Here is a 13,559-nt window from a genome sequence, read left to right as displayed (position 1 = left end):
AAAACATCTAAAAGGTTTTTCTGGTGGTCTTTCTCTATGATTATATAATCAATCATGGTCTTTGCTCGTATATCTCCCCAATCATACCTTGTAATCTTCTGACTGTTCTTCTTCCTAAACCAGGTGTTTCCAACATTCATTGTATCAAAACATGTAACTCATAAACATTTTAGTTTATTTGGAGCTTCTTTGATGGAATTCACATTATTACAGGACATTGAAGTATCAGGAGACAAGGATGATTCTCGGTGTTTGCATATAACAATCCATCGGCCACTTTCTTCAAGTTCTGCAAATCGTGTTCCTCTTCTTTCTGCAAAATTCATATTTGATGACCACATTAGATGTATGGCTGCTAAACAAAGGTAGGTAGTTATACTCTTACTCTATTTCTGTTACAGCATGCACACATAGAAAAGGAAACTTCATATTCCTGCTTTTATTTGATATTCCAGGCTCACCAAAGGACGAATAAAAGCACGTCAAAAGAAGATGCACATGATTGCACGATTACTTGATTTGCCCAGCAATGTACTCCCTTGCCCTTCACCACCTGTATATAATTTACTTGGTCATCGGGCTTCTGATGGAAATCTACGTAAGTTACTTTTTAACCGTCTTTGGTTAATATCTGGCATTATTTGAGGTATGATGGTAAAATAACTGGACTGATGTTAAAGAAATGATTATTCATCAAATTGCACAAATTGCACCATAGAAATGTTATCATTTTTAATGTGTTTCCTACCTGTAACTTACATCACTCCATCCCAATTGTGTATTGGGGAAAGACTTTGTTGTAGTAGATCTGCGAATGGACTGGCCTTCAATTCCCAGTCAATGTGAATAGGCTGTCAGATATGGAAGAATAAATTACTGTTGGTTTGAATATAAACTTCATCTGAGCTCTTCTTTTTGTTTGAGAATTAGATTTCTTCCACTGCATGAACTGGTGCATGGATTAAGGATCACAGAAGAGCCTCAGGTGAAACTGATTGAATCATTTAATTTTTCTAAAAAAATATGTCAGCATGAATTTTCATTTGAGTTTCTGTTTGTTTGGAATAATGATTTTTATTATGCACTGTAATGAGCTGATAAATGTTTTGAGGTTGGAACTTAATGAATTTTTGCAGTTTATGTATATTTTAACAGATCCATTAGTGTATTGTGTTATTTGTACTGTGTTGTTACACATTCTGTTCACTAGTGTATGTGTTTTATAAGGACTGTCATTAGTAAAGTCCGAATAGCTTTAAAGATAATGTGAATCTGAACTGTGTATTCGTTCTTATGATACTGCCTATTTTTTTAAATTTCTTTTTTTAAAAAACAATTGGCTTAACATCACACTGACACATAGGTCTTATGGTGACGGTTGATAGGAAAGTGCTAGGAAGCGGCCGTGGCCTTAATTAAGGTACAGCCCTAGCATTTGCCTGGTGTGAAAATGGGAAACCATGGAAAACCATCTTCAGAGCTGCCGACAGTGGGGTTCGAACCCACTATGTCCCGGATGCAAGCTCACAGCTACGCACTCCTAACCACAAGCCCAATTCCCCCAGTTCTGGCTATTTTATAATAAGCACTATAATTGGATGAATGATTTATATACAGTACTTCGTTTTTCAGCGTGGTAATAAGTTATATGTGTATTTATAATTTTACATTTTAAGAAAAATTTTATTTACAAAGTGAAACTGTGTGAAGGTTACATATTACAGTTTTACATTCAAGGGACCCGAGAAATACTGGTGTAAACAGAGGGAAAGTGAAAAACATGAGGAACAACTTGTAAAAAAAAAACGCTTTAAAAAAGGAGATAAATGTTACACAAATGCACATTATTTCAAAGATTTTTTTTTTTTTTGCTATTGGCTTTACGTCGCACCGACACAGATATGTCTTATGGCAAGGATAATAGGACAGGAAAGGGTTGGGAGTAGGAAGGAAGAGGCCGTGGCCTTAATTAAGGTACAGCCCCAGCATTTGCCTGGTGTGAAAATGGGAAACCACGGAAAACGATCTTCAGGGCTGCCGACAGTGGGGTTCGAACCCACTTTCTCCCGAATAATGGATACTGGCTGCACTTAAGCGACTGCAGCTATCGAGCTCGGTATTTTATAGATTAGTTTACTCTTAATCCTTTTACTTACCTCTTAATAAAGGTCCATGTAAATTAACTGTTGATACTACACTGCCTTTGTAGCTCTACTCATGCACTGATCAGCAGAAGGGTACTAGTAGGTAGTTAAAATATTATGTATGTAAAATGTAAAATATAATTATGTATGTAAAATATTGTGTAATATTATGTTGTGCTATATATTGCCGTAGCGACTTAAAAAGTAAAATAATTATCACCTCAGATTATAACATTCCATTTCGACCTGAATTCATGTTTGTTGAACTCTTGGTTAATAATAAAAAGCTACTGATAAAAATTTCATAATGTTCCGTATTGAACTGTATCACAATGAAATTGAAATAATGAATAAGGTAGTTCAACCTATTCAGTACAAATAAATATGAAATGTAGTATTACATTCCTATTTAATTAAAAGCGGAAGCGGTACCGGTTTCGACCCTAATCTGGGTCATCATCAGCCAAATAAAATGCAAATAACAATGCATAGGTAAATAAGAAATTAAAGAGTGAGTCTTTCACAAAAACAGTTGAAGAGGCACAATGTGTTAATGGGGATTGGCACTGTGCAATTTTAAATCGTAAAATCTAGAAGAAGTAGAAAGTCAGTCATTTATAAGAAGTAAGGCGCGATCTTCTGAATAGTAGCACAACACACGCATATTTCAGCACTGTCTCATAATGTTTACAAGAAGAGGTGAAAAGTTAAATGAGGCGTGAAGTCACAATATAATTTAATGAATATGAAGTCCCAAAATTGTTTAGGAGTCGAAGATGAGTCGCTTGATTGAAGCGAATTGCTAGCTCCTGAAGATCAGCGCAACACACTCAATGTCCGGCACAGTGCTTTCAAATGCCGACGGAACTCGGTGAATAGCTTGATGAACCAGTCTGTAATTGCTTCAGTTGCGAAAATGTGTGTGTGTGTGTGTGTGTGTGTGTGTGTGTGTGTGTGTATAATACAATTTAATATAATTTAAGTACGTAAATTGGATATTGTAGATTCTTTAGAACAGTTGACGTAAAAAACAATTGTGAAGAGAAAAATGGTAAAAAAACGCAATACCGGAAACAAATAAAAAGCGTATATGCACAGTGCGATACTTCTCGAAGATAAGAATGGTAGTCCAAGGCAGCACAAGGTATGAGTTTAAATTTGAATGTAAAGACACAAAATGCAGGTGGCACTATAGTATATACAGTTCAATTCGAAAAAAGTTTTTTTTTTTTTTTTGAGAGGTGAAAAGAAAAGATAGAATAAGTTAATAAAGGAAGAGGATGGAAGAGGATTAGTAGATAAGAGAAGATAAAAGGGTTGGAAGTTGAAAGAAGATGAGAAAGGATAAGACAGGGAATTAAAGGAGGAGTATTTTAGGGTGGGTTAGGAGGGTGGGTTATTGGAGGTTGAAAACGTGGGTAGGAACTTTGTAAGGCATGGAAAATTCAATCTGGGTTTTGAAACTTAGAATTTTTAAGAAGAAGAATTAGGAAGTCAAATAGGATATTGGGTTTTTCAGAAATATCATTTAAAATGAAATTAGGGTTGAAGTATTGGTCAAGGTGAATAAAACAATTTTCAGTAGTGTTTAGGAGGGGGCCTTTGTTAATGATTTTAAGTATTTTTATGTCTTTTTCATTATTGGTGAAATTATGATTGGAGTCTTGTATGTGTTGTCCTATAGCAGAGAATCTGTTGTATTTAATGGCATTGATACGAAATCAGATATGAAGTAAAAAGAAAACTTGAAAAAATCTTCATTAATAATAACAAAAACACTTCCCTAAATCATAATAATAACAATAATATTAATAATTTAAGTAATGGCAATAAACTCATTTTAGATCTAAAAAAGAAAATCAATGACAATAATCTCATCATCACCAAATCTGATAAAGGCAACACCACTGTCATAATGGAAAAAACTGACTACATAGCTAAAACTAAAGATTTCCTCAATGACTCTTCTTTTTCTATATTAAAAAAAGACCCAGCCACTAACATCCAACGCCTGCTCAAACAAACCTTAAAAAACACTTCCTTTCTCCTCACAGATCAAGAAAAAACTAAATAAACATGAACCCAGGCCTTCCCACTGCCAAAGCCCTTCCAAAAATTCATAAAACTAACATTCCCATCCGCCCAATAATCAATTACAGACCCAGTCTCTTATATAATACTTCTAAATTCATCCAAACATGTTTACTAAAAAATTATCAATTTTTATCCAACAAATCTATCAAAAACACTTCTGAATTAATCGACAAATTAAAGAACTTTGACATCCAACCAAATTTTTCTCTCCATTCTTTTGACATCGTAAACATGTATCCTAGTATTCCAATTTCCAAATTATTCCCCATAATAAACAACAACTTAATCAAATTCAGTAATCTGAGTAAACTAGAAATTCAAGACTTCATGACTATCTTAAAATTGGTTCTCAACAATAATTATTTCACTTTTGATAACACCATTTACCAACAAGATGGTTTAGCTATGGGCTTACCAGCTTCAGGCATTCTAGCTGAAATATACCTTGACTTCTTAGAAAACACAAAAATTAATAATAATAATAATAATAATTTCTCTAATATCGTCTTTTGGGCCAGATATGTTGACGACACATTAGTAATATTAAATGAACAATCAACCAACGCAGCCTCTACACTTCTTCTTATCAACAACATTGACTCTAACATTAAATTCACCCTTGAATCAGAACACAACAAAACTCTTAATTTTCTAGACTTAACTGTAACTAGACATTCTTCTTCTTTAACTTACAAAATTTTCAGAAAACCAACCCAAACAGCAACCACAATAGGCAAGATTCTTCACACCCTCAAGCACATAAACATACTACTTATAACAGCCTAATTTTTCATGCCTTCAACACCCCTATGTCTAAAAAAGATTTAAATAATGAATTGAACACCATCCGTAATATTGCTAAATTTAATGGCTTTAACAACTCTTTCATAAACCGTATCATCAACAAATTCAAACACCGTCCTAAAACTACGTTATCAAAAGACAGAGCCAAACCCACTGCATTTTTTACTTTCACTCAAGATGCTTATAAAATAACTAACGTTCTTAAAAAACACAACATGAAAATTTCTTTTAGAACCAATAACAGAAATCTTGATATATATTACCACAACTCTAAATCAGTAAACAAATCTAATGCTTTTTCTAATTCCGGAGTATACAGATTCAAATGTAACAACTGCAGCTCCTCATACATCGGACAGACTGGCCGCAGCTTTAACATCAGATACTCCGAACATATCAACGCTATTAAATACAACAGACTCTCTGCTATAGGACAACAAATACACGACTCCAATCATAATTTCACCAATATTGAAAAAGACATAAAAATACTTAAAATCATTAACAAAGGCCCCCTCCTAAACACTACTGAAAATTGTTTTATTCACCTTGACCAATACTTCAACCCTAATTTCAATTTAAATGATATTTCTGAAAAACCCAATATCCTATTTGACTTCTTCTTCTTAAAATTCTAAGTTTCAAAACCCAGATTGAATTTTCCATGCCTTACAAAGTTCATACCCACATTTTCTACCTCCAATAACCCACCCTCCTAACCCACCCTAAAATACTCCTCCTTTAATTCCCTATCTTATCTTTTCCCATCTTCTTTCAACTTCCAACCCTTTTATCTTCTCTTATCTACTAATCCTCTTCCATCCTCTTCCTTTATTAACTTATTCTATCTTTTCTTTTCACCTCTCAAAAAAAAAAAAAAAAAAAAAAAAAAACTTTTTTCGAATTGAACTGTATATACTATAGTGCCATCTGCATTTTGTGTCTTTACATTCAAATTTAAACTCATACCTTGCGCTGCCTTGTACTACCATTCTTATCTTAAAGAAGTAGCGCATTGTATTGAGAATTTTAGTTAAGAATTGTGCTCTCTAAATAATGTTATTTAAAAAGACTGTAATTTTGCATCATGCGTGATTAGAGTCATGATGATAATCTAGAATTGAAGTCTTGGGTTCGTTGGAGAATGGCTTCTAGAATTGATTAGGCTTGCTGCTGCAGTTTGGCAGTTTGATCAGAGGAAGTATTGACATATTTAATTCTTGTAGCGACCAGACTCTCCGTTGGAAGTTGATTGTTTTAATGTAGGTTATAGTTAAAAGGGGCTTCAATCCAAATTTTGAGTATCTGATTTTGTTTCTTTCGAGATATAGAATGGAAGAAGCATCCCTTTGTCTGCTGCTACAGAATCTTGTGGACCTTATTGCATTACTGTGACTGATATGTTACTGTATTCTAGAAACCAACGCACTTTAGACACTATGGCTCCTATATATTAACATCCAATATTTATATTTATGACTCAAATTTTAATGCCAGATTATAGTTGAATCAATTTTATTTTAACATTGCAAACAATTTTTAGCCAAATTTTCAAATTGTAAACACTGGTTTTGGACGTCAATGTATTTTAGAATTAAGAGTTACTCCATTTTAACATTGCAAATCATATTGTCATAATTTTTAATGTGTATATTATTCCTATGTTTTAAATATTGTTATCACTGAAATTAGATGTACATTCAATGTAATGAAATTTGTAACAACAATCCAAATATGACAAACCTTGAGACTATTGTATAGGCTGATAATGCTTGTGAATAAAGCGAAACATGTCCCGGTAAAGTAGTGTTGTAACATTACGACCTAGCAACACAAACTAATTTGTATTGAAAAGGTGGATCAAAACAACCAACAAATTGTTAGTATATCTCGCTGTGCTAGTCGGTACGAGTGCGAAACGATACAAAGTTTTTAAATATAACGTGCGCAGATAAAACGACTGCGGTTTTTATAACATTTTAACACAAAAACGTGAAATTTCCAGTCTTATATTAGGACCAAAATAGTAATAGGCAATCCCAAAACCTCCCATGGCTTTATGTACGTAAAGTGCAACAAATGTTCTGGTCTCGATAACATAATCGTATACGATAATATAAAAATACTAAATTTGTGTTACTTAAGTAGGAGCAGTTTCGATTCCTGCCTGAAAGCTCAGTGACTATAAAGTGCCCTGAGGGAAGTGCCGAAAACCTGTTCGGCGATACACTCGAAAAAAGTAAAAACAAAAAACAAAAACAAAACAAAAACAAACATCAACCCCTGGACATAATGTAGACGTTTTGCAAGTACGAACATTTGACGAAACTCATTCCGTCTTCAAGTCAAATGCGCTATGTCTCTTTCCAATTGTTGTGGACACTCTCTGCTTTATGATTTCGATTCTCTAAACAACACCACCCGAATGCAATGCTAAGATGGTCCCTTATGCAAGTTCACTGCCGATCGCTTTTCCTGTATAGTACTTCCTCAAATTACCGCAATGATGGGACGTTAACACCAAGATCCATAAGTATGCCTTAGCCGTTCTTTCGTGAGATACAGTTTCTCGAAAAATGCGTGATTGAGGTTTTAGTGTTGATGGGACTTAAATTTCTGGATGTGTGATACGGGAAATTGTTTCTTCGTGGAACAGATAATGTGGGATTTTTACAATGTGATTTAATTAGAATGCTCGCGGGACCATGTAATTTGAACTAATAATAGGGAAAACGTAGCTTCCGGGAACGTATGATCGAGGTTCTACTGTACAGGAATATTCTGGTGTGATCGTGCTTGTTACCGTGTTTTGGTGGATCAGCAGAGGTGAAAGAAGGTGCGCGCTGGAATGGGTCTAACTACAAGTCCGAAAGATGAATTTAAAATTTAAATAAAGATTATATTTTCAACAGATAACAAGATTTAACAATTTTTCACTAAGTGAAACAACAATGAATATTCAGGTACAATAATAATTTTACAAGCGAAAACACAAGTTAAGGTGTCTTTACAAATTCTGGGCTTCGAGCCCCAATTTGACAATCCTTGAGCTCTCAGCTCACAACCACAAAATACCAAAGGGCAGAAAACCCCTAATTACATGGAGCACTTGCTCCCGCCTAGTAATATCAAGCCTCCTAGAGGCACCTTTCAAAATACCAGAAAGAGCTGACCGCTCTCAATCTTTCAAGCCTATCAAAGGCAACAACCAACATTACTATCAACTGCCCTCAAGGCACACCTATCAAGAAACAGGGGTATCTAATACCCAATCTACTGGGCCTTCGTGGAAAAGGAACAGATTAATTAAATGGCCCCAAAACAGAATCAAGATGAATGGAGGCGTGTACTTGCACTCCTACACGAAAGCTTGTTAAAACCTAAGTGGCGTTAAGCCGATACACAGGGGCTATTTCCATACTATAGAGGTGACTCGTATAAGAAAAATAATTTAACACATTAATGAAGAGAAGAAAATCGGTTATGAAAACATGGTCACCTCAAATCCAAATTGAAGGGGAGCTCGAGAGGGTAAGGCACTCTCTATCCCTGATTTACAGTTAAAGTAATAAGAAAATGTTTACATAAGCCAGCACTGAGTTACATTTTTGAACAGGTAGGATACTTTGAAAAGATTTCGAACCTTCCCCGGGGGTTAAACTGCTGACCAAGAAAGAAATAAAGATGTTAAAAGGCCATTACCTTTGCTGAAGAGCTGCTGCTCGAAGGAAGAGGCGCAACCGCCCCCTGCTATACTTCCATACACTTAGCAAGATGTTGTTGAAGTGGCAACGAGCCATGAAAATCAGCAGTTTTTAAACCCTCATGGAAGATTCGAGACCTTTCATGAATAATTAAGACACACCCACAGGCGTTTATTGGTTCCCTAAAAGTTACAGATCAAAAATTGAGGAAGAAGGACACTATTGGTCCAAAATTAATTAAAGAAATTCAGGATTGGTTAAGTTCAAAACTGGCGGAAAGAAAGATTTATATTGCCAACCTACAAATGAAAGAACGAAATTTAGTTATAGGAAAACTTATGAGTATAAAATATTTTCAAGAAAGGTTCCATCACTTCGCACCAGGGTGCATGATCATAGTTTTTGGTAGAGACATCTGTGAGAGAATGTCCACACTTCTTGATAATTAGTAAACAAAACAATTCGAAATTAACACAGTGACATCTTCAGATAAACGGTTGAATTAATTCAGATTTAAAGTTCAGAGTTTCAGCTGTAGAGGAGTAATTTAAGGCGGAAAATTCAAATGTGCGGCGTATAGGTGTACCAACTGGTACAGTGCTAATCAAAATTGTCACGTTAAGTGTCTGTTTCAAATGCAAGACTTGAAGAAATTATGTGTTACTGTGATAATGTCCTCTAATATATCTAATTAATACCCATATTAATACCCTAGATAGAACTCTGTCCTTCAAGCAACACCTAACATGTAGTGCTGCCAAATTGAACACCCGAAACAATTATCTCCGCAAGCTGTGTGGTACAATATGGGGATTAAGTGCCTGACCTTTCGCTGCTCAGTCATTGGCCTAGTATTTTCTTCTGCTGAGTACTCTGCCCCGGTTTGGTTAAACAATCCATGTGTAAAGAAAATTGATGTACAACTCAATAATACTTCGAAAATCATTTCAGGCACTGTAAAGTCAACACCAACCCAGTGGCTTCTTGTTCTCAGCCATATTGCTCACCCATACCTTTGCAGACTTAATGCTGTGGTCAGGATACAAGGAACTCAACAGCCACCAGTTGATACTGATATCAGTAATGTATAGACTATAAGGAATCTATCCTTATGCACAGCTCACAGACTAGCAGTTGAGAACTTTGACCTTATGGACCAGTGGACCCTGATCTAGAACTCAACTTCTGCTTCAGAATTCCATAGTATGCCATCTATAAAAGTGAAAGATCCTAGATGAGATCTACCCAGAAGGACGTGGACTAGGCTGAATAGAATTCAGACTGGCCATGGTGTATGCACTGTTGCAGTATTCAAGTGGAGGAAGTTAGCATCTCCAGCATGCTATTATATTGCTGACAGACCGACTGTCACTAACATTGTACACTGACTGACAGAGCAAATGCAACACCAAGAAGGAGTGGTCAGAACTTTATGCCAATTGCAGGGTAGACGGACGTCACTGAGGTATGCTCATGATGTGAAATGCGCCGCTGTGCTGCGCACGTAGCGAACTATAAATGGGACACGGCGTTGGCGAATGGCCCACTTCGTGCCGTGATTTCTCAGCCGACGGTCATTGTAGAACGTGTTGTCGTGTGCCACAGGACACGTGTATAGCTAAGAATGCCAGGCCGCCATCAACGGAGGCATTTCCAGCAGACAGACGACTTTACGAGGGGTATGGTGATCGGGCTGAGAAGGGCAGGTTGGTCGCTTCGTCAAATCGCAGCCGATACCCATAGGGATGTGTCCACGGTGCAGCGCCTGTGGCGAAGATGGTTGGCGCAGGGACATGTGGCACGTGCGAGGGTGCGAGGGTGCGAGGGGTCCAGGCGCAGCCCGAGTGACGTCAGCACGCGAGGATCGGCCCATCCGCCGCCAAGCGGTGGCAGCCCCGCACGCCACGTCAACCGCCATTCTTCAGCATGTGCAAGACACCCTGGCTGTTCCAATATCGACCAGAACAATTTCCCGTCGATTGGTTGAAGGAGGCCTGCACTCCCGGCGTCCGCTCAGAAGACTACCATTGACTCCACAGCATAGACGTGCACGCCTGGCATGGTGCCGGGCTAGAGCGACTTGGATGAGGGAATGGCGGAACGTCGTGTTCTCCGATGAGTCACGCTTCTGTTCTGTCAGTGATAGTCACCGCAGACGAGTGTGGCGTCGGCGTGGAGAAATGTTAAATCCGGCAGTAACTGTGGAGCGCCCTACCGCTAGACAACGCGGCATCATGGTTTGGAGCGCTATTGCGTATGATTCCACGTCACCTCTGGTGCGTATTCAAGGCACGTTAAATGCCCACCGCTACGTGCAGCATGTGCTGCGGCCGGTGGCACTCCCGTACCTTCAGGGGCTGCCCAATGCTCTGTTTCAGCAGGATAATGCCCGCCCACACACTGCTCGCATCTCCCAACAGGCTCTACGAGGTGTACAGATGCTTCCGTGGCCAGCGTACTCTCCGGATCTCTCACCAATCGAACACGTGTGGGATCTCATTGGACGCCGTTTGCAAACTCTGCCCCAGCCTCGTACGGACGACCAACTTATAGTTATGAATTTCATTGGTTCCGTATTGAAGTGGGATTACAACAAAATTAAATTCTTTTCAAGGTCCACCTATTCAATACAATGCCGTTTTATTGTGATTCAATCACATGTCAAATAGTCAAATGGTACCAGTTTCGGCATCTATGTGCCATCATCAGCCTTGGGTACAAATTAAAACAAGATATACATTCCTAAAACATCTAAAACACATTTTAACACATTATAAAATAACATACAATTAATGTGGTGATACATGAAATACGATAAAATTATGATACAATTGGTATGATATAAAATTCTTAAAATTCCGGCTGTTCGTTACATAATTCAGTCTGTGTGCATCCGGGTGAATTTTTACAGTTGTATGCTGTCTATGTGAATGACATTTGTTCCTTTAGATATTAGGTGGTTCCAGGGAAGTTTACTTTGATCATATAAGATCGCGATGTATTTAGAGATGACTTCCCACTTCAATTTGAACCTGAAGAAGAAATTAGCGTGAGTCAATCATCATTTAACGATTCTAATGTTTCCAGTAACTTCCATACATTGCTTCCAACATCTAACTTAGCTAATTTCTTCTTCAGGTTCAAATTGAAGTGGGAAGTCATCTCTAAATACATCGCGATCTTATATGATCAAAGTAAACTTCCCTGGAACCACCTAATATCTAAAGGAACAAATGTCATTCACATAGACAGCATACAACTGTAAAAATTCACCCGGATGCACACAGACTGAATTATGTAACGAACAGCCGGAATTTTAAGAATTTTATATCATACCAATTGTATCATAATTTTATCGTATTTCATGTATCACCACATTAATTGTATGTTATTTTATAATGAGTCAATCATCATTTAACGATTCTAATGTTTCCAGTAACTTCCATACATTGCTTCCAACATCTAACTTAGCTAATTTCTTCTTCAGGTTCAAATTGAAGTGGGAAGTCATCTCTAAATACATCGCGATCTTATATGATCAAAGTAAACTTCCCTGGAACCACCTAATATCTAAAGAAACAAATGTCATTCACATAGACAGCATACAACTGTAAAAATTCACCCGGATGCACACAGACTGAATTATGTAACGAACAGCCGGAATTTTAAGAATTTTATATCATACCAATTGTATCATAATTTTATCGTATTTCATGTATCACCACATTAATTGTATGTTATTTTATAATGTGTTAAAATGTGTTTTAGATGTTTTAGGAATGTATATCTTGTTTTAATTTGTACCCAAGGCTGATGATGGCACATAGATGCCGAAACTGGTACCATTTGACTATTTGACATGTGATTGAATCACAATAAAACGGCATTGTATTGAATAGGCGGACGACCAACTGTGGCAAATGGTTGACAGAGAATGGAGAACCATTCCTCAGGACACCATCCGCACTCTTATTGACTCTGTACCTCGACGTGTTTCTGCGTGCATCGCCGCTCGCGGTGGTCCTACATCCTACTGAGTCAATGCCGTGCGCATTGTGTAACCTGCATATGGGTTTGAAATAAACATCAATTATTCGTCCGTGCCGTCTCTGTTTTTTCCCCAACTTTCATCCCTTTCGAACCACTCCTTCTTGGTGTTGCATTTGCTCTGTCAGTCAGTGTACATTGTTTAAGAAGCCTTTCTCGTGGACAGTCAAGATTTCTTCTGAGGACGCAGAGCACAGTTCTCTGCGAAACATAAAGAATTTCACCTTATTTTCTTGACATGGCATAAGCCCAAAAGCCTATAAAGTATCATGTCTATAGGTACGGGCCGTAAAAGCATCAATGACAACATTGTACATGAGTGTTCTTTGAGAGCTTACCATGGCAGCCTCAGGGATTTTGTGCACGTAACACCTGACTCAGTGAAATATCTAAGGAGCTTGGACAATAATTTTTGAATTGTGTAAATATGTATATAATATCCTTGTTGTTCTTGCATAATGAATGTTTTATTGTATGCCGTATGATTAATAATAATAACACTTAAAGCATAACTTGTCTGGCATATTTCCTCTGACCGAGCTCGATAGCTGCAGTCGCTTAAGTGTGGCCAGTATCCAGTATTCGGGAGACAGTAGGTTCGAACCCCGCTGTCGGCAGCCCTGAAAATGGTTTTCCGAGGTTTCCCCATTTTCACACCAAGCAAATGCTGGGGCTGTACCTTAATTAAGGCCACGGCCGCTTCCTTCCCACTCCTAGCCCTTTCCTGTCCCATCATCGCCATAAGACCTATCTGTGTTGGTACAAC

At 37.5% G+C, this 13,559-nt stretch overlaps 1 protein-coding gene across 4 annotated transcripts in view; it reads left to right on the top strand.

Moving 5' to 3' along the window:
* The window catches only part of ema (C-type lectin domain containing ema), a 177,194-nt gene that overhangs the window by 146,903 nt on the left and 16,732 nt on the right, over positions 1-13,559 (top strand). For all 4 annotated transcript variants that reach the window (XM_067149861.2, XM_067149863.2, XM_067149860.2 and 1 more), the window contains 2 exons: positions 214-365; positions 456-598. In XM_067149861.2, coding sequence (XP_067005962.2) covers positions 214-365; positions 456-598 — 295 coding nt within the window. The remainder of the gene's footprint in view (positions 1-213; positions 366-455; positions 599-13,559) is intronic.

The sequence above is a fragment of the Anabrus simplex genome, chromosome 6, assembly GCF_040414725.1.
Source record: "Anabrus simplex isolate iqAnaSimp1 chromosome 6, ASM4041472v1, whole genome shotgun sequence".
NCBI lineage: Eukaryota > Metazoa > Arthropoda > Insecta > Orthoptera > Tettigoniidae > Anabrus > Anabrus simplex.
The sequence above is the reverse complement of the archived record's forward strand: the minus strand, read 5'-3'. Positions and strand labels throughout refer to the sequence as shown.